This window comes from Perognathus longimembris, chromosome 15, assembly GCF_023159225.1.
Source record: "Perognathus longimembris pacificus isolate PPM17 chromosome 15, ASM2315922v1, whole genome shotgun sequence".
In the NCBI taxonomy this organism is placed as follows: Eukaryota; Metazoa; Chordata; class Mammalia; order Rodentia; family Heteromyidae; genus Perognathus; species Perognathus longimembris.
Genome location: NC_063175.1, coordinates 53,831,772 through 53,853,775, shown reverse-complemented (window position 1 = coordinate 53,853,775; position 22,004 = coordinate 53,831,772). Strand labels below are relative to the sequence as shown.

General features: G+C 44.2%; 1 protein-coding gene across 1 annotated transcript in view; it reads right to left on the bottom strand.

Moving 5' to 3' along the window:
* Nucleotides 1–18,457, bottom strand: part of Dok6 (docking protein 6) — a 257,993-nt gene extending 239,536 nt beyond the window's left edge. The window contains exon 1 of the mRNA XM_048363325.1: nt 18,275–18,457. Coding sequence (XP_048219282.1) covers nt 18,275–18,340 — 66 coding nt within the window. The 5' untranslated portion in view covers nt 18,341–18,457. The remainder of the gene's footprint in view (nt 1–18,274) is intronic.
* Nucleotides 18,458–22,004: the final 3,547 nt, after the last annotated feature.

The following is a 22,004-nucleotide window of genomic DNA, read 5'->3' as shown; positions in this document are numbered from 1 at the left end:
TTTGTTTGGTTTTGTTTCTGTCGTGCTGGGACAGACAAAGTACATTACCAGTAAGCTACACCCTCAACTCAACACTGGTTTGTTTGGTATTTGTTTTTTTGCAGGAAAGCATACAATGGCAAAAACAGTGAAAAATTCATAACACCTACAACAGAGAAATGGCTGTGTACTTATTCACTGCAATCATTGCCACAGGAAAGCATTATTGACGTACTATACATAAATACTGAATACATCTATTGCAATTAATTACAGCAAGAGGTTCATATGGCATTCCCCTCACTTTTCTGTCTTAAAAAATTAAAGAGGGGTAAAGGACTGGGTAGTTTGGTAAAATGGGTCATTTGTGCAGGACAGTTTATGATTCTCTGTAATTGCCAGTAGATTTCAAGTGATATGTTAAAAAACAATGGTAGGTATTGTGTGTAGTTTTGAATCACTGGTTTAAGTTTAATTATTACTCTAGGTAATGAGAAACTGTGGGAAATGTTAAGAGAAGGGATTATAGGTTTCAAAATGGAATTTAGAAAAATTAATCTAGCAATATTACAGGGATAATTGAACGGTCAGTTAAAAAAAAAGAACCATTACACAGGCACTACAGCTGAACCTTCCATTACAGGGATGGTAGAAGGTTCAACCTAAAGGGAACAACAAGGCAGAGGAACTGAGGAGCCGCTCCAGTGAGATGCAACTTTTGATTGGCTGTGGTGAATGAGTGGGAGGAACCTACTGCCTGTGAGGTCCAATCCTGAGCAATTCTGAGAAGAGTGACAGTGCTGAGAAAAATAACTGCCTAAATACCTTCCTAGGTGACCCAGAACCTGACTCAGGAGGAAGAACAATGTAGGTTCCAGGTAATAAAGAGTATCAAGCAGGAAATAGGAGAAATTTGGACACACGGATCCGAAGACTAAAGTGCAATTAAAGTTTAAAATGTCTACTTCAGAGACGTCTTAAGGAGTGAAATAAAACTATAGCAGGGCTCAGACGAAAGGACTTGAAGAGGAAGAGAATAAGATATTAAACAACGCGCTGTTGGGAAAATGCTTGCTGTGGAGGGCGAGGGGGAAGAGAAGAGGAGAGGGGCCAGAAAAAAAGCTGTTCTGGGGAGGAAAAGACATGGCAGCAGAGCAGAGAGCAGAGCAGAGATTTGGGGGAGGGGGGGCAGGAGGGAGATGGTAGGTATATGCAGTAGGACGGCCTCAATGGAGGGCCACCTAGATGGTTCATGCTTCTGGTAGGTGACACAAACACACACACAGGTGACACTCAAAACAGAGCACATCCAGTCAGGCAAATGCCAGACCCCCCAGCACTCGGGCTGATAAAGCCTGGAATCTGGGATGCTGGTTACAGGGAAGATGCGTCCGTTAACTCTGCCAACCCCCAGGTCGAGTCCTGGGTTTTTACATGCACACACTTATGAGCATAATATTGCTAGGCTAACACGTCTTCATTAATTAAAGCATCCTTGTGTCTTCCCCCATCGTGATCAGTGTAAATGCCAACGAACTTCGCTATTCAGGGCAAAAGAGAAATAATGTCTCAAAGAGATCAAGTTAAATGTAAACTGTTACAGGATTAAATATAGAATAGTCCTTTCTCAGTGTCATGTCAAATCATTTTTGTTACTTGGATACACCGATACTAACAGTTAAAAGGAATGAGGCTTGCCAGGTGCCCAGAAATGTGGTACATTCTCTAGTTTACACATTGTACTAAGCCTATATAAGACACAGCCATTCTACAGATAAAACAGAGATCATGAGCCAACACACTCAACACAAGTTTTCTCTCTCTGAACGTTTTTGTTTCTTCAGTTCATTGACAACTTTCAGTAGGGCAAAGTATTGGACCAGATAGATGAATTGGTTTCCAGCTACATTGAGAAAGTCTACATAAAAGTCACTTTCACTAATGTACACCTTAGTAGTGTCCGTATTCAAGTCTAGGGCGGTATCCTCAGAGGTATTTCCATCTTTACGGGACATGCATGAAAACCATTTCGCTAATGGTGTGTCCAGGGTGTACCAGGGATTCAAAATCAGCCATGCCGTTGCAATTCTTTTTTTTAAATTCATTTCACTTGTTTCCTTTCTTGTTTTATTCAGACAAAGTGAGAGAAACCTCTCTTCATTCTTATACAGAGGACATTCCTGGAGCTTCTTAAATGCTTCACAGCGAGTGTGTTTTACTTGGTTCCGTGGCCCTTGGGTGATCCTTTGTAAGGAGCTATGACTGGGTGACTGGGTGCCGCACCCCCTCACCCCCCCCCCCCCGCAAAACCCCAGCACAGAGGGAGCAGATGGCACTGTGCACACGGTGTGTCCCCGAAGTCATCCTTTTCTAGAGAGCTGGAAAGTGGAATTTCACTGGAGTGGGGCTGTTTGTCTGCCTTCATCGGGTGCTATTTCCTGCGGTCTGCTCGAGCTCAGCTTCTGTGGCAGTGAAGTTTTGCACATCTGTTTGTTTCTGCAGGGGACGGAGTGCACACGCCTCAGGGCTCCTAGTAATTAAGGTGTTCTTGTGGCAAAATAAGGCTGCTTGCATAAACCCCACGGCACAAGGAGTAGTGTATTACCATGGCAAAATGATTTAACATGTATATTTCCCCAATTCAGAGAGAGAGAGAGAGACAGAGAGAGAGAGAGAGAGAAAGAACAAGCCACAAGAAGATTTCAGCCAAATAGGTGAAACATACCAACTTGGAAAGGAAAAGATTCCCTCCCAGTGTTCTTTTGTTTACTATTATTTCGCTGTCACGTTTCAGAAGCCACCATTTACCCACGGTAGATTTTCTAAAACAAACAAAAAACAACTATCCCTTTAATATTCATTTGAAAGCTCTTTAGTCCTACATACAGAGCTGACTTCCTATATCTCTGAGCACTCACTAAGAAAAGCTATCATCACCTATCAGCCTGAGATTAAAAAAAAAATTAAGAGCTTTATCATACATTATAATGAGTATCCATTTATCTTAAACATAAAATGAACTCACTAGTCACAGAGCTACATAAACACAAAAAAGCATCTAAATAGAATAAAATATGGTCAGTATTTTAAATAAAAGTTATTTGTGTAACCATAGCCAATAAACATTTGTTACTATCTACGCCTCCTTGGCAATTGGTGAATAAAACTAGCCTAATTGCTCAAAAATGGCAAAATCCTAAAATAATTCATGAACCGCAAAGGTGATGGGACATTTGGCTATTTAGATAACGGGGGAGTCTGAAGATGGAAGGGCTCTCCCTTCCCCTTCCAGGTCCTGTGAGCACTGACACTCTTCTCCCTCTTTTTTTTCTAGGTTTCTGGGAAAAACAAAGGAGTAGGGCATGGTGGGACACACCTGTAATCTCATCTCCTTTGGAGGTCAAGAGGGAGAGAGAGAGAGAAACAAGAGACAGTCTGTCTCAATAATAAGCTAAAAGGACTGGGGGCATGGCTCAAGTGGTTAGACTGTCAGACCGTGAGTTTCATCCTTAGAACAGCAAAACCAACAACAAAACAGCCACTACCAAACTCACCAGTAAAGGCTGGAAAGTCTTCATTTGGGAGGAAAAATTTCTCCCAACTCTAAAAGACAGGGAGAATTTCTGGTGCTAGGAATCAAAGCCAGGACTTCGCATATACTAAGCAATATGCAATGCCACTGAGTTCTATCCTCAGGCCCAAGAACCAGTTTTATGTCTCATTTTTATATGTGGCAATGCATCACACTAAAATATACTTGTCTATTCAAACATTTCCCCAGATACTTAAAAGTCCACACAAAACCACAAGTTCCTTTCCAATACCTCTGTGGCTTGGTTTTCAGAATAATTACTATTATTGAGATTGATCAGTAAAATCATATCCACTTACTGTGAGTACTTCTCTCCCTCCTTCCCTCCTTCCCTCCCTTCCTCCCTTCCCTCCTTCCCTCGCTCTGTCCTTCTTTCCCTCTCTGCTAGTTCCCCTCCCTTTATGCTTCTTTAATTAAGAAAAACTGGTCTAAAGATCTAGAGTGCAGAAATAAATGGAGTAGCTACAGGAAAGGACACTGTGAAATGTGATTAATTAATTAAGAGTTGATTATGTGTTAATTAAATTAACTACAGGATAAATTCAGTAGATAATGTGGACATTCATTAGAAATGTTTGTATGAATATATATCTAATGCCAAATCTACCCTTGCCATTTCTAAAGCCTTTAATCTTTCCACATTTTCTTGGCTTTTTTTTTTCTTCCTATTTCTAAAGCCTTTAGTCTTTCCACATTTTCTTGGCTTTGGCTTTTCTATGTAGGTTGTATATTTGTAAATAACTTTGACCTAGCTTCTACAACCCTAGAAATATGGATTTTATTTTTAGGTGCATTTTTATTTTTCTAAGACCATGATTTTCATTGTGGATACTTAGACCGTTAGGTATAGAAAATGAAATAATTCATGTTTCCAGAGATGTTCTTAGGAAAGTAATGTAAAACATTACCCAGTGTGTCAATGCAGCTATGTGTAGGAAGTCTTTGCATCAGAAAGGAGTTCAGCCATGGGCTCTATCAGGTGGTCAAATGCCTATAGGAAGCCTATGGACTGATAAACCAGGAGGCCGTGCCCCGTGGTATGCTGCCCACTCTATTCAAACCATCACCGAGAGGCTCCCTTCCCTCAACCATCTTCTCTGATGTGGTATATTTGACAGCCCATCAAACTAACGCCAGACTTTCTCAGCAAGAGCTTTGGGAGAGAATTAAGCCTTACAGAAAATCTTCATTTTTCACTCTCATTTATTTCCTCCCAAATATTGTTTCTATGCTAGTTATTTTCCCTGGAGGAGGAAAGCTAGCTCTTGCATGTATTGGAAGCGTCAAGTCAGGGGGCCTTGTTCTCTTATGGACCCTCAGCTCAGAATAACTCCACCAAAATAATAAAAAAAAAGATGGACTTAAAAATAATAAACCCTAGAAGTGACACTGTAGCTCAAAGGGGTAGAGCGCTAGCCTTGAGCAAAAGGAGCTCAGGGACAGTGCGTAGGCCCTGGGTTCAAGCCCCAAAGACTGATTAAAAAGCAAAAAAACCATCATCTTATGTGTTCATAAGGGTATAGCTATTGGGGAGGGAGGGGGGTATGAGGGACGAGGTAACAAACAGTACAAGAAATGTATCCAATGCCAAATGTATGAAACTGTAACCTTTCTGTACATCAGTTTGATAATAAAAATTTGAAAAAAAAATAATTACATCAACAAGCACTTTGATTCACTGTAGCAACCAAACAGATGGATAGCCAGATACACACTCTGCAAAATCCAATTGACCAAGTTTCTCTCTCTCTCTCCTTGTCCATTTCATTCTTTTTAGTTTTTGTTATTGTTGATTGCTGCAACAACATGTTAACTTGAATTTAAAATTGTCAATGAAATATTTTTTTAATTCAAAAGAAAAAAGCAAAAAACAACTAAAAATAATAAACTCAAAGGAGCCAGTGTTCTTGCCTATAATCCTAGCTACTCAGGAGGCTGAGATCTGAGGACCAATGTTCAAAGCCAGACTGGCAGACCAATCTGAGAGATTCTTATTCCAATTACACATCAAAAGCCAGAACTGGAGTAGTGGTTCAAGTGAAAGAGCAACATCCCTAAACAGAAAAAGAACCATCAGAGTATGAGTCACTGAATTCAAGTTCCAAGCCCCAGTGTAGGTTCAAAATAATAATAATAATAATAATTTTAAAAATTCAGCAAAAGTTGCAGCGTACAAAACAACATACAACAATCATTAGTGTTTCTATGCATTAACAATGAACTGTTTAAAGGAATCCCAGAAGAAAGTCATTTACAATAGCTACAATGCAATAAAATAGCATCACTTAAGAGTGAATTTAAACACGGAAATATAGATCTACAAAATGTAAACTACAAAACACTGGTGAACACAACCAAGGAAGACACACACATGAATGGAAAAGTATCCTGGATTTGTGGACTGAAGGAATTGTTTTTTATCAAGATGTCCATATAAAGAAATCTATGGGGTTACTTTGCCAGCCATTAAAATCCTAACAACCCTTTTTACAGATGTAGAAAGGAAAACTGAAATTTGCTCAGAATCACACAATAGTCCAAATAGCTAAAGCAAACCTTGAAAAAAAAGAGCAAACGCTTGAGGAACCACGCTACTTGACTTCAAAGTAGACTGCAAAGCTGTAATAAAGAAGAATGCACTTGCATTAAAGCCTACACCTAGAGGCAGGCACTGGAGACTCTCCGCACACTAATCCTAAACAGGAGGCTGATCACTGAGGACTGCAGTTCAAGGCCAGGCCAGGCAGGAATGTTTGCAAGATTCTTATATCCAATTAACTACCGAAACAAAAATCAAAACACAGGAAGTGGAGCTGTAGCTCAAGTAGTAGAGATCTAGCCTTCCCCAGACCCTGAGTTGTGCTTCTGGACCAGCATACACAGACACAGACAGACAGACAGACAGACAGACACACACACACACACACACACACACACACACTATAGTTCAATGAAACAAAAATAGTCAGGTAATAAATCTACATATTTAATGTCAGTTGATTTTTCACAAGGGGCTGATAATATTCCATGGAGAAAGTATCTTCAATAAGCAGTTCTGAAAAACTGGGTCTAAATCGACAGAAGAATCAAATTAGACCCTTACCACATAGCACTGAGCCAAATAAACTCAAAATGAATTAGAGATTTAAACCTAAGACCAAAAAGTATAAACCTAACAGACAAAGACCACTACCCCCCAAAACAGGAGTCTGGACATGATTTTTTTTAAATATGATCTCAAAGTGCAAGCTACCAAAATAAAAATAGTCATGCAAGATTACATACATCTAATTAAATATCTCGTGCAAAACCAAGGAAAATTATCAACTCAGTAAAGAAAGAAAAGAACAGAAGAAAATATTTGCAAGCCATATGTCTGGGTAAGGGTAACATCCAAGTATATCATTAACTCAAATAATAGCAAATTAGCAAGAAAATGAATTTCCAGAATAACAATAAGCAATAGCCTGAACAATGGGAGAATACTGGTCAAAAGGTATGGGATTTGCTACCAGGAATAAACATTGGAGTCATCTCATAACAACCAAGGAAAGGACCTGAACAAATGTTTTCCCCCAAACACCCACCAATGGCCAACAGTATCTATAAAATAATCAAAACCACTAATTATAAGAGACATGTACATCAAAGCTACAATAAGGAGATATTACCTTGTGCCTGACAGAGAGGCTAACATAAAAAAAGACCAGGGCTAACAAGTACCATGAGATTGTGAAGAAGAAGAAGAATCACTGTGCACTGCTGGTAGATGTGTAATTTAGTAAAAACCATTGTGGAAAACATTATTTTCCTTAAAAACCTGAACTAGAGAACTGCCACCGCTTCAGTGCCCCTTCCCCCCAGTTACGCATCTGAAGACAAGAACGTCAGCATGTCAGTGATGCTTCTTCTGCAGACGCAACTTACTGCAATGACATTCCGGATACCAGGACACTGAGTCCGTCCAAGCTCCCTTGGACAATAGACACACATATCACTAAGAGAATGGATACACAACGAGATACTATTGGCTTCCAAAGAAAAGAAGAAACTTGCCACAATACCGATCAACTTGAAGTAGGTAATGATGTGGCAAAGATGATCTGATCTAATTTACGTCAATCGAAGTCATAGAATTAGGAGGACAAGGGCTGTCCATGGTCTGTAGAGTGAGAGAAGTTAGACACTTGGGTCCAAGTTTCAGTTATTCTGAAAACAGAAGCTATGGAGACCTAACTAACGTACAACAGTGTGACTCTATGTAATCATCCATGTCCAATAATACTCATTGTATATTTAAATTCTTTTAACAGCAGGTCCTCCATACTATGTTTAAGTTTGTGACGGAAATGCTAATTAGCTTTACGCAGGTAATCATTTCAATAACGCATTTCCATATCAAAACGTACACCCCTATACACATCCAATGGTATCTGTCCACTGTAACTCAAGAATGCCGGACAAGATTTGGAAAATAAAATCTAAATTATTTTTCAGAGTGATATATAGACACTTTCAAATTCCTATGAGCCACATGTGGACCACCAAGCTTTTATACATTTTGTCTAACCTTTGAATTCAAATACTATTTTTATTATACCTTTCTTAATAAGGGTGAAGTGCTACATAACATTGATTTGAACATGTATCTCTCTTAATGATTAATAATAACAAGTATCATTGTATTGGCTGAGTGACTGAAAGAATGTTTGCCTAACATTTGTGAGGGCCCGGGTTCAATGTTCACAGCATCACAAAAAAAATGTAACAATTGTGTCATGCTCTTATTTGTTACACATACATAAGCGTGTGTCTGTTTGGACCTGTTCTTGGGCTATTTTCTATGTTTTGAATTTTTTTCTGCAGAACTTGGAGGGCTTTGATACATTTTTTTGTCAGCTATGTGGCATTCTTCCCCCCCCCCCCCCCCACACACACCAATAGTTTGTCTCTTCCTTTTCTTAATTGAATTTTATACGGCAAAAGTTTTCATTTCCATGAGAAGAGATTTTTTTCTTTCATAGATCTTGTTTTTGGATATAAAAATCTTGATCTCTGTTTGGCCCTACTTCCCCTAAACTTTCTTCTGTTTTCACTATAGTCCTGGGCTTTACATGCATTCCTCAGGTCTGTTTGGGGTTACAAGGGATGAAGTAAACATGGAGGTCCAATGGCTTTCGGTCTCGTCTAGCCACATTCGTGGGACTGGTGTCCTTCTTCCTTGCATTGTCTTGCCACTTTTGTCAAAAATATGTCCAGTGAGTTTCTGTGAGTCTCTTACAAAATAATCTTGGTGTTTTTTTTTAATGGTATTAGGGATCAACACTTTTCTTAATAATATAATAGGGATCTGTGTTATACCAAAGCCCCTATGATTCTCCGGGAATAAACAGTAAGAGTGATATTGTAATAATCACTAAAGTCACTTACGCAGTTTGTTAATAATATTGCCTTTGAAAGAAGCTGCGATGATTTGTAGTACTTTTATGACATTTGTATTAGTAAATTGAACCCCCTTCTGTGGTTGAATGTGCATCGAAGACTAGGAACCACAGACTCCAAAGAAGACTTTACACTAAGTTCAGTAGTAGAGCAGACACAGAGCTGCTTCGAGTTCCATTTCTCGCCACAAACACACACTCAAACATACTCAAACACACACATACACATATACACTCAGACACACATGAAAACACATCCACACTAGCACCTAACACATATACGTGCATACACACACATACACACACACACACACACATACTCAATACTTGGAGCAGCTGAGTTTTTTTCTCCTCACTCAAACGTCTTCACTTCCCATCATTTCACTGCCACACCTCTGAGTTGAATTCTAAATCAATACCACGGTGAGGCTGGGGTCCCCCGTGAAGGGAGCCATGGGCAACCCCCTGAGTTACCGATGCTGTTTTGGGGGTGAGGAAGGCCTCCAGCTTCACACTAAGAAATCATGAAAATCAACTGGCTGGAGGCAAAAACAATGCTTCCCAAGATCATGCACATATACACACTTTGCTGCTGGAGTCACAGCCAGCTGTGAAGAGAGCTTGTAGGAAACAGGATGCAGAGGAAAACTAACCTTGCATCCTTACGTATTAACGGGTGAACGTCCCGACCTCAAAGAAATCTTCAGTGTATCCTTTCTGTATGTCCACAGCGTACAGCGTTATGAACGACCAACAAATGAATGCTGATTCTTTGGAAAATGTGTTTCGTATTTCAGAAATGACCCCATGAAGGCTTAGCACTAACAAGAGAACATTCGATAGTTTGTAGAAGTCTAACATGACACATTTTCTCTTTTCTTAACAAAATATTCATGTATGATTAACCAAATCGCAACTCTGGCATCACATGTAAAACACCCCAATGTCTATCCATGTTCATATCCAGCCAGATTAACTCAAGGAATCAACAGGTGGTGAAGAAAGCTCGTGTCTCTAGTATGCGACCATTTCTTTTCAATTAAAAGGCTCGGTCACACTGATAATTAAGCAAAGTCCTGATAAAATAGCAAGAAGCGTGTTACATCACCTACAGAGGTCTAAGTAGTCTTCATATTCAGAATGTACAGCAATGTGCATCTAATATTATAACTAAATTTAAGATTTTAAAGGAGCACTCGGAACCATGATTAGTTGCCAGATCTCTACTAGCTTAGATTTATTTAGCTAATACTTACTGATTCCAAAATGAGAAATGTATGCAATGTGAGTATAGCATTGCCCCATGGTCTTTAAAACATCCTGGAAAATGTATTTGTATTCGCTAGGAAGTAAAACAAAAATGATATGTGTGAAAATAAGTTCAAATATGTGTAAAGTGCACATTTGTTCTTATTTTCAGATAGTATGTAATCAACTGTGCTTTGGTTACATAAACAAAGATGAATACAGATACTCACAGATTGCTCCCAGTTTTCTATTTTAGACTAAGACCACACCTCGTTGTTCAGGAAAAAGAATAGTATAATCACGTAACTGCTTATACAACAAAAACCTAGTGACCCCTGGAGATACTTGGTAAGAATTTTCTTTTCCTGGTGCCTAAGTGGAAGGTTGGAGTTAACAGTCAGCATGTCAGGTACTAAGAGATCATTTAGAAATACATGCACATCATGTTTCATACACGCCTGTTATATTTAATATCCAGCATACACGTATGCATATAGTTTACACGTATAGACACACGTGCATACACTGGAAAGGATAGTGAGCCGTCAGATAAAGCAATGTCATCAGTACAGAAAAGGAGAAGAAATATCACTGCAACGTGTATAAAGTTATTCGTATAGGAGTGTCACTGGGACAACTTAAAAGAAGGGGGATTTTTTTTTTTTTTTTTTTTTTTTACAGAAAAGGATCATTGAAATAATCCAGGTCAAGTCCTTCGGCTTGGAGGCTGAAAGGAAAACAAAGCCCAGCCACAGAATGTGGAGAAGAACCCGGCCCCGGGTGAGCAGGGCACTCTTACCTGCTGCGAGACGGTGGCCCATCCGAGCTCTGCTTTGTCGGGGCCCAGGAAACCCTGCTCTACTGTACATTATTTGTGCGTACAATAGTACACGCTTCCAATGTGCTCACTTTGCATTACGTTGAACCTCATCTTTTATTAAAAAAAAACAACACCCCAAAATAAGCGTTCATATCCATAAACAAAGGCCAAGCGAAGTTGAGTGAACTGTTTTTCATGTTACCTGTTCTATCCAGACACTTTCAGCTGAGTTTTAGGCCCCCACGTTACGGGTTTTGAACGATGAAAGTAGCTGAGTTTAAACTCATGATCAGTGAAACTAGAACCATCTCCGTGGAGAGTGTGCTGGACGGAGGGGCTTGCAGTGCCGTGCAGGGTAGGGTGAGTTCTGACACTGAGCAGCACCTTTACCTAAGACAGAAAGCACCCTGGCATGGAGGAGGATGCCTCACATGAGGGGATCGACTTAGAGAGTCAAGCGGGGACACGCAGACAGCAGATGATACGCCCAGGTTGAACGGGAGGTCTAGTTGTAAGTATACAGCAAGTACATAAAGCTAACCAGTGTTAATTTTTTTGGAGGGGGGTATTAGGTTATATGTGAATGGAGAATAAAAATTATTCTTCCAAAAGTATGTAGGAAGAATTATGTAAAGGTACTTTTAAACAACAGACTTTTTTTATCAAATGAATTTCCATTATCCATTTGTGAGAGAGAAAAAGAAAAAGAAACATGCTTTCTTCTATTCTATCCACAGCCATGTACAAGAACAATATTGTGACTGAGAAAATAGTATTACAATATAAAAGTGAATTACTTAGAGGGCAGCCTTTCCTATGGCTTGTCTTAAAAATAAAAGTAATGAGGATTTGTGAACATCTGCTGTCTAGAATTGCTAAATAAAGTTTTGAGAAGCCGAAGGAAAACAGAAAACACTGAGTTGAAAGTAATAGAAAATAGTTGAAATAACAGCATATACTCTTTCAATGTGAAACCAACAGACTATGTGAAAATGGAGTGAGATAAAAGTACTTTTTCAATGTGTTTATATTGTTGTTCGTTCCTGTTTTACAGTTTCTCAAAAGCAGTTGATGTAAATAGTAACAGTCCAAAGATACAAACATGAGTCCTATTTCACAGTCTTCAGGGATTCATGTGCTCCACACTGAATAACACTTACCTAAAAAATTATTTCAAAAAAGACGATACCACGGACCAAACACAGGCTTCCAGAGAAACAAGAAAAAAAAATCCTATTTTGAGCTACTCTATACTGGTCCAAAATACCAACCACTGTCGGGCACTTTGGGAAAATACTTAAGGAAACAGGGAACGTAGATCTTGAAAAGGTGTTTGACCACTCTCTAACTGCCCTACTCACGACTTATTTATTGCAGTTGCTTGAAAGATTTCTCCAAATACTGGTTATAAGGTTCACCTTGCAAGCAGTGATCTATGTATCCATCAGGATACAAACTGAGAGCAAAATCCTTCTAACCTCACTCTGATTCCTAGATTTCCTGGGTTGCAAATATATGTGTGTGTGTGTATGTATATGTATAAATACACACACACACACACACACACACACACATATATAATTCAGGCACATGTCCAGCTATGGATCTTAAAGAGTTGGAATAAGTTTTACTTTCAGGTTGTTGCTGCTCTTTTAGGCTTTAGGTTTCTAAAATTCAAAGAGGCCAATATTCATACATAGTAATGGAAATCTACAAATAAATATCTGCAATGTAAGGAGCCCAAGCTCTAAGGACCTCTGAAATGTCCTACACAGGAGCACACAGCTGCAAACAGTGTTAAGTATGCATACAATGTGCATACATTACTTTTTGCTTTAAACTTTAGGAGCCTATAATATTTGTAGGCATTTATACAAACGGAGAAGTGAATGCATGAGCCCTGCTAAGAATGTATAGAATTGTCAATAGGACAAAGAATGTGCAAAAGTCTCTATATTCTAAATTCATAATTAATAAGCAATTACTTATAAACTAAGCTGGGCCTCACGAATCAATTTCTGAGCACAATGCCCAGGACGCACCCCACACCAGAATGAGCACAGACACGCAGACTCATTGACCAGACCTCAGACACACAAGCTGGAAATTCTTGTCGGAGGTCGTGATCCTACAGGTGATTTTAAGCTCTTCTTGGCCAAATATATATCTTAAATATACTGCATCTAATTCTTGGCATATTGGTAATGTATGCTACACAAGATATAGTCTTTCTTTGCAAAATATGTTTTAGAGAGGTGGAAGAGAAACACAAGTGTATACTCTTCTAAAAGACAGAAAATAAAAATGGACACATGTTTCTATTGATGTTGAGTGAAATTCTATGAACGTGTGAACTGTCACAAACACTAGTCTGTGTTACTAGGGAGAGATACTTTGAGGTTAATAAAAGAGAGAGAGAGAGAGAAGGAGAGAAGGAGGAAAAGGAAGAGTTATAGGCGAATTTCCAATGTGTTATGAAGATCAAATGGAGTATATGGACAAGAGGAAATTATGAACAGATGTTAAGCACCATAAAATCAGCACTCCTTACCATTTTTCTACTTCCCCTATGACCAAATAATGCAAAAGGGCGTATAACTGCCCTCATGTGCAGAGTAATAAGGAGTTACAAGTAACCTTGCTTAATACAACAGCCCTGTCTAACCACACTCCTCCACACTAGTGTATGCTTTCTGTTCACCTGATTTGACTATCAACTGAATATTTCTATTTACATATACACAAGTATGTACAAAAATATTCTGTGGCATTCCTTTGGCATTGCTAAATACCAACACCAATCTCTCATCAGACTTGAAGTAACAGAGGGAGGAGGCTGTGTAAAGTGGCTCCTTTGTGAGTATATGATTTACCTGAGAATATTCACACTGATGTGCAGATTGACTGTCTTTACCCAAAATGCTTGGAAATACAAGTGTTTTCAATTATTTTGTCTGATTTTTAATATGTGCATATGTCTAATGAATTACCTTGGGGATATCTCATTTGAACTTGAAATTCATTTGTGTCTCACACACACCTTCTACCTATAGCTTGAAAATAAGTTCATATAATATTTGTAGTGTGCTTGCATTTTGAAGATTATCCGCCAAATTCCATCCTTGGTAGAAACATCTCTGGCTGCCATGCGGATGCTCAAAATGGCTTGGATCTGAGAGCATTTTTTGATCTGGGATACTCAACTTATATTTATATTTAAATGAAAATCCTTAACAATGAAGTGTAATTTGAGTCTACCTTATTTAAATCAAAGCATTTGGAAAATTCATTAGTTGCTAATGAGGATGACAACACCCCAAAAATGGTGGATTTATTTTTTATATAAATTTATACAAGCAATAAGGACAAGTTCTGGTTATTTCTGGTTTCAGTGATGGGTTTCTTAACTTGGCAGCAAATAAGGAATACATTATTTCCATAGAAAGGCAAAATCAAAGTTCATCAAAACAAATCACCAGGAAGCAGGCACTGGAAAGGGGGTAGTGGGGTGGGGTTAGGGAGGAAAGGAGTAGAGAAATAGAGGAGAAAGGAGGAGCATGCAGCCAAGAATCCAATGCAAAGAGTGCAGGAAAGGGTGGGTAGTGGAGGGATGTATGGAAATGTTGAAAGGGGTGACATTGAACAAGATGTACTGTATTCCTAAATTGCTTTCCTAAATGCTAACTCCTTGGCACAACTTCTTAAACATAAAAATCAAAAGAAAAAAAGTACACATTTGATCTTTTGTAATAGATGCCTTGCTTGCCACTAAATGTAACCCACTAGAAGTCGGAAGGATAATGTATATGAAGGCTTATAAACAAGTGTAAGCAGAATGATTTCAGTTTTATTAGAGTCTTCGAGTTCTCCAAAAACAAGCATATCTGGCTGCCATGGTGCAGTTTAAGTGCTCCTGAAGCGCTCTCTCTCTCTCTCTCTCTCTCTCTCTCTCTCTCTCTCTCATGCACACATACAGTATGCATGTCATATATCCCCATATATACACTTACGTACATATTTATTCATAGAAACAATGCTATAGTGAAAGTTCAATATAGAATTTGAAGAAATGACTATAAATCTATATCACTTTTAAAACTTAGTACATATAAAATTTGCTGATAAAAGTTTGATGATGTAGTTAAACATTTTGAAGAGCAGTAGGAAAAGATGGGGAAATGATGCTACTTTTTCCTCAGAATTATTTTCCCAAGTGAGAGAAAACGTGATTGATGGGGCTGGAGACCTCACTGTTAAATTTTCCTCAGAACTGCTTTGCCCAAACATATGGCTGAGGACGGAGGGTCAATCGCTTACAGTACATTTTCCAACAAGGCGCATAGCAAAGGAAGTCAGTCCACCGCTTCCATCCTGGAGACCCTCTCCGCCTGAAGGTCAAGAAATGCTCTAGGATCCTCTTTCGGTGTACTGCCCTACACAGGGCTAGAAGGGAAGGCCCATTGGAGCCGTGCATCACGTGACACACTTGGACACCTCTCCCCTCAATCTTATCTCTGGCCTCCTGTTAGAATAGTATGAAATTTGGTGTTGAGGGACATGAGTTCTATTCCCAATAAATCATACATCCTGACATCTTCCATCAGAATCACTTGGGAACGGAAGTGCAGCACCAGCTAGAAAGTGCATGATCACTTGTCCTTTGATGGGAAAACGTGCAATGTTGAGTCCATAAAATCAGGGCTGTGCTAAGTATTAATCATGAAAACAAGCATCAACGTTCAGATCGTTTTTATTGCCATGATTTGGGGCGGGATAGCATACACACACACACACACACACACACACACACACACAAAGTAGTTGTTCAGTTGGGAACCCATGTCACTTGTCAAGCTTCACAGAACTCACTGAAGTTTTGTCATTGTAATTTACTCTTCTTCGTGCTGGGATATTTTAAACAGAAAGTCTCTACAGGTTTTGAAGAATAATAATGTGCCCTGAAAGAATCAGAAAATCAGTGCCTATTACACTAAAACGAAACGGCGTCATTACTAAACTCTGAAGTTCCTATTTCCAAGCAGAAACAGAAGGCAAGTCTACTCCTTTGTGTGGAAACACACTTGGAATTGTTTCCTGGAAGGGCTGCCCGTTACAAAGGCATCAATCTGAGGTCAGGGGGGAAAAGATACTTTGTTGCAAATACACGGGCGTGCACGGGTGGGGGGGGGCGGGTTGTTATTCCACAATGGCATTTCCCAGGCCGTGGGTGCCTCAGTTATACAAGAAGCAGGGCGCGTTCTCTCCTTAGGGTTTACCCGGCTTTTCCTGAATGAAGCCGGGCCAGCTTCCGCGGGGAAGGGGAAGGGGAAGAGGAAGGGGAAGGGGAAGGGGAAGGGGAAGGCTTCCTTTTTCTCGTGCCTGGAGACAGTGAGCACAGAATCCCAATTCTCCAGGCTCCATTCTTCCCTCGGGTGACCCCGTCTGGAGCTTCAGACACAGTTGAGGTTTCAAGAAGACCAAAGGGCACCCCAAGAGGAGCAAACACCCTGCCTGAGGTCAAGGGGCGTCAGAGGTCAAGTTCAGACAGCTCCCCAGCCCATTTCATTCTCCACCCCTCAACTCCTTCCTTGTCGGGGCAAACAGCCCTGCGGGTAACCTAAGGGCTGGGAGCACCGCATTCAGGCTGTGGGGAGCAATGGGCCTGGGTTTCCCCGGCTTGCTCCCCACCTCCCCGGGCATAGAACGGGCGGGAGGTGGGCTGCAGGGGCGAGCCGGACGCCTGCTGTCCTGTCCTGTCCGGGCGACCCGGGGAGGGCTGGCGCCTTTGAGCGAGGGCCACCCCGGAGGGGCGGGAGGCGAGGGGCGTCGCGGTGCTTGGGCCGGTTCAGCCCCCGTGCCCCCAGTGAGAGCGTGGGTCCCCGGTGTCCTTGGAGCGCGATCCGGCCCGAGGGTGGGGTGGGAACGGCGGCTGGCGGGGCTGCACCGGAGGCGGCCGGCCCGCCCCATCGGCGCACCTGCTGCCCCCAACCCGCCGCGGGGTGGGGGGTGGGGGGATGTCTGGAGAGCCTCCCTCTCTCCGGGCCCTGTGTTTCACTCGCTAAGGGGGCACTGCCTCGCCTTCCCCGCGGGGCGAGCCGGCGCTCTCCCTTCCTCCCCCCCCCCCCCCAAGCTGGAGCGCGCCGTCCACTCCGCGTAGGAAGCGGGGGAATGTTCTAGCACCCGGCCACTTGGCCCCCGGAGGCCAGGAGGCCACTGAGGCAGCAGACACAGCCGAGACTTGCGCCCTTCCGGGCCGACCCCGTTCCCCTTCCCGGCCCGGGGCCACCGGCGCGCCCAGGTTGGGGCTGGGCCACGACCTCCCCGGCGCCGCCCGCGCGCCTGGGCCGAGTCCCGGCGGCAGCAGCCCGGAGCCCCGGCGCCCCCGGGGGTCCCCGCCCCGCCCGCCCCGCGCCCCCCCAGCGCCGGCGCCCGGCCGTCCACGTCGGTCACCAGAGAAGTTGTTTTTTTTTTTTTTGCACCCCCGGGGTTTGCGCCATGTGTCTCCCAAGTCCAGCTGAGCATCGCCAAGAAGAAAAGTAGGAGAAAGGTCTCCGGAAACTTTGCGGCGGCGGCCGGTGCCCTGCCTGGGCGGGCGGGCGGGCGGCGGGCGCGCACCTGCGGGGCGCAGGGAGCCGGTGCCCGCGTCGGGGTCCGTCCGGGCCCCGCAGCCGCCGGTGGAGGGGGGGGGGCGACCCCCTGCCCCGGCCGGCGCGGACACTCGCTCTCCGGGGAGAAACTCGGGAGGAACTGGGGGACCGGTGCTGCTCCCCCCCCACCCCACCCCACCCCACCCCGCGCCTTCGCCCGCCCGGACACAGACAGGCGCGCGGCCCCCCGCGTCCGCGGCAGCCGGGCCGGGCGTGGGCGCACACGGCGGCGCGGCCCCGTGAACACCCCGGCGCCCGATCATCCCCTGCTCGCCCACCCCTTCACCCTTCCTCCACCCCGGCCCGGCGCACCCCGGGGTCGGGGGACCCGGAGCACCCCCCCCCTCGTCTCCCCCGCCCCGCGCCGCCCCCCGGGCAGGTGAGAACCCCCCCCCCCCCCAACCCCCGTCACGCCGCCACCGGCGGGGCTGTGTGCCTCGATTTCCCGGTCCCGGCGAGTCACCTCTCCCCGCCCCCACCCCCCACCCCCCCCAGCCGCCAGCCGGGCCACAGGAGCCCCGGGGAGGCGCGGGCGGGCGCCACTCACCCCCAGCTTCCTGCTGCGGATCTTCACGTAGCCCTGCTTGACGATGTCGTTAAAGTTGGAGGCCATGGCGGGCGCCCCCGGGGCCGGGCGCTCCGAGAGCCGCCGCCCGGGGTCGGAAGCCCAAGCCCCAGCCGCGCTCCGCCGCCGCCGCCGCCGGGTCCGCCGGGTCCGCCGGGTCCGCGCGGGTCTCGCATCCGGCAGCAGCAGCGCCGCCGCCGCCCGACCCTCCGCGAGCTCCGGCCGGCGGGGACGCGGGGACGCGGGGACGCGGGGACGCGGGGCGGGCGGGCGGGTGGTAGCAGCAGCCGCGCCGGGGGCCGGGAGGGCGGCCCGCGCCGGGCGATCCGCTCGCTCGCTCCTCACCTTCGCCCTCGGCCCCCGCCCTCCGCGCCGCCGCCCCCGGCAGCGCCCACGGCCCGGCCCGGCGCCTGGCTCGGCGGCGCGCAGCTGGCCGGAGCGGAGCGGAGCGGAGCGCACCGCCGCGGCGGCTCCCCGGCGCTGGGGGGGGGGGCGGGGGGGCGGGGACGGGGACGGCGGCGGGGCGGCGGGGACGGCGGCGGGGCGGGCTCATCCGCCGGCCCGGCCCGCGGGGAGGCTGCGCCGGGAGCCGCCCCGCGGGGCGCGCGTCCTCCTCCTCCGCCTTCTCCCTGGCGGGGATCCCCCCACCCCCACCCCCGCGCCCGGTGTCACCCCCACCCCACCCCCCGGCTCGTGCCCGCCACGCGCTCCCGGGATTCCTAAGCAGAACGCGGGGACGGGGTCGGGGGGTGCCAGACCATCGCGTGTGCGATGCGTGCGCGGGGCGCGCGGTGGTGCCGGGGTGGGGGGCGCACGGGGCCCGCCGGGGGTCGGGGTGGGGGGGTGGAGGGGTCGGGGCTTCGCCCGAGCCCTCCCCGGGCACACAAAGAGGCGACCGTGCGCATGTGTCTCGCCCGCCCGCGAAGCGATCGCCGGGCCGGGCACCCGAGTCCTCCACCAGCCCGAGACCGCCCCTGGGTGGCTGCAGGCTGGGGGGACGCGGGCGGGCGCCGCCGCCGGGAACCCGGGGCCCCAGCGCCTTCGCCCCGGCTCTTCTTACCTGTGGAAGCTTCCACACGCCCAAGTTGTTAGAAACAACAACGAAGAACTTTCTCCCCTGCCCTAATGGAGGAACTCCTATTAACAAGGAGGCTTTCTCCAATACAAAGACTTCTTTGTTTGTATTTTTCCCAAAGTATACCATCTTATTAGAGATTCAAAGAATAAAAAAAGAAAAAACCTAGGCTGGATATTGGATGGAGAGGAAAAAAAAATAGAGATGTTTACTATAGGCAAGGACGCGTGCGCTTAGTGGCTAAGGATGCTTCTAATTGAGAAGAAATACAGAAAGACGGACAATGTAATGTCTCCATTCTTGAAGAATAATCCATTTTTAATGGGTGTTCAAAAGGCCACGGTAATTTCAAATTATGGCAACGAGTATGGCAATGAGGTTTGAATCATTTCGGCCTTCTTTGGGATCATCAGATGAGGAGCGAGAGTGAACTGAATTTAAGGAGGGAAGAACATGAAAGCCTGTAGGACCTGTCCTTTTTCCCAAATGAAATGCAACGAAATGAACATCTCCCCACTCCCTGGGAGATGGGGTCCTGGGGCTTTAGACGGTTGTGCAAGCCTGGGACGTTCCAGCCGTGCCTCAAAACACACCACGGCTGTTCATCTATCTATGAAGCAACTGGGTTCTTATCTTCCTCTTTTTTTTTTCTCCTCCCCACATTTTTTGACTGCTTTCCATGCAAATTACCAGATACTGAGGCAGATACTGAAATCAGATGGCAAACTCCATTGACTTCTCATTCCGAAATGAGCTCAATATCTGACCTTTCCAGAGAATTTGCATACACTCTCCATTAACTCAATGTGACTCCTTCCTCTAAGTACCTGAGACTTGTTGTCAATTCATTCCACTCCTTTGTTGCCATTTCACATAGTTGGTGCCTTTGTTTTTTTAACATAGGAAGACAATTTGAGACAGGTAAATGCTTCATATACACTTACGGAATCACATATGTCAAATGTAGTCGCCATTTCCTAGATAAGGTACGGCAGGCTCAGAGGTATTCCATTTCTGAATCAGAACTTCCAGGTTGACTAGCAGTCCCCCAGTAATTCGTATCATCACCAACTTGTACTTTCATTTCTATAACAAATCGTTTCCATAAAAGTGAGGAATGACTTCTGTGCCAGGAACAATCTGAGAAACTTATATAATGTTCCCGTATGGGAGGGTAGCTATGACTTTTAAGGATTCTATGATTGCATTTGCAAAAGCATGGCTAACATGCTTCATTTTAAATTCCAGACATAGCAGTCTGTGTTTGCCTCTATCCAAATGCTGTTTCTCTCCTAAAAATACATTATTCGTCACATGTATTTTCCAAAATCTGGATTTGGTTAATTATATTGTTGTGGTGTCATTTAATTTATTGATTTAATATAATTATTAGTCTCATCTGTCAATAAAAAATTTGATTTGTAAGATTGACTACATTCTTGTTTTTTTCAAAAATGTTTTCCGGTGGATATTGTGCACACCCTACTGAATCACACCAAAAGTTACAAAATGTCTGTCTCATTGATTAGAGGAGTAAATGTTAACCCGATCCATACATTGTAAATATATGTAATCTATTACATATGATCAATTGATTGCACAAAAAAATCTAAAACCTTGAAATATATAAAATTACAAAATGCTTCACCAACTTTCCACCTAATATTTTTGCTACTGCTGATCATTACTTTGCATTACAAAGTGTTAGTTTTCTACTTCTCTTTTATTCCTGGATTCATGCGTTATTAGTCTCTTACTTAAAGAAAAAAAGCAACAAATTAAAAACATTAGGAAATAACTAGAAGATTGCCTTGAAGCAGACACCATACTTAAGAAAAAAAAAGAACAGCATACACTTGATTCTTAACTTTATTGTCCCGTTTTCAGATACAAGGCATAGATTCTAACAAGCCTATGGTGAGACCCTTATCCACTTGGTATAGAGTCATCAGCCGTGTAGTTTTGTACATTTACTGTGTCTCAGCCCCTCACAGCCATTATTCTTTCTAGGATTTGCTTCTGTGTCTTTTTCACAGGCGTTCAAGTAAGTGTCTTGCTGGTCTTGATGCTGACAACAGGATCATCTCAAACATTCTCAACTCCAACTTAGGAACCATCCCGGCTCCCCAACCCTTTCCTTTTAAAGAGAAATGAAATGCAGTTTCCATAGCCTGGTTGCAAAGGGGATTTTCCTTGTGATAACGTCTAAGCATTTCCCTTACAATGCAGGAGAATTTTTAAATTATAGAAATATACTTACAAATAAAACTTGGATATTTCCAATTAATATCAACATATTGCATATTTAAAAGTTGCACTGGTTCCACTGAGATATTTCTTTACGTGATAGATGGGTTTCCTTTACAAAAAGTTCCAGGTCTCCAAAGTCAACCCTCCGTGGAAGGCTTTCATGAGAAGTAAACAGCATCCAAAGAAAGGAGCCAAAGGTTTATAGGGCAGAGTAAAGAATCAGAGACGATTATCCTGCAGCTTTGCATCGGTATTTTGACTTAACTGTGGACTACTAATTCTGTGTGCCTGTCATCCTCATTGCTTTGGAACAGGGATGGAGATGGTGTTTTTCTGGTTCTCCGGCACTGCCCACTGTGTTTGGAGAAGACATTTCCATTTCCCCTT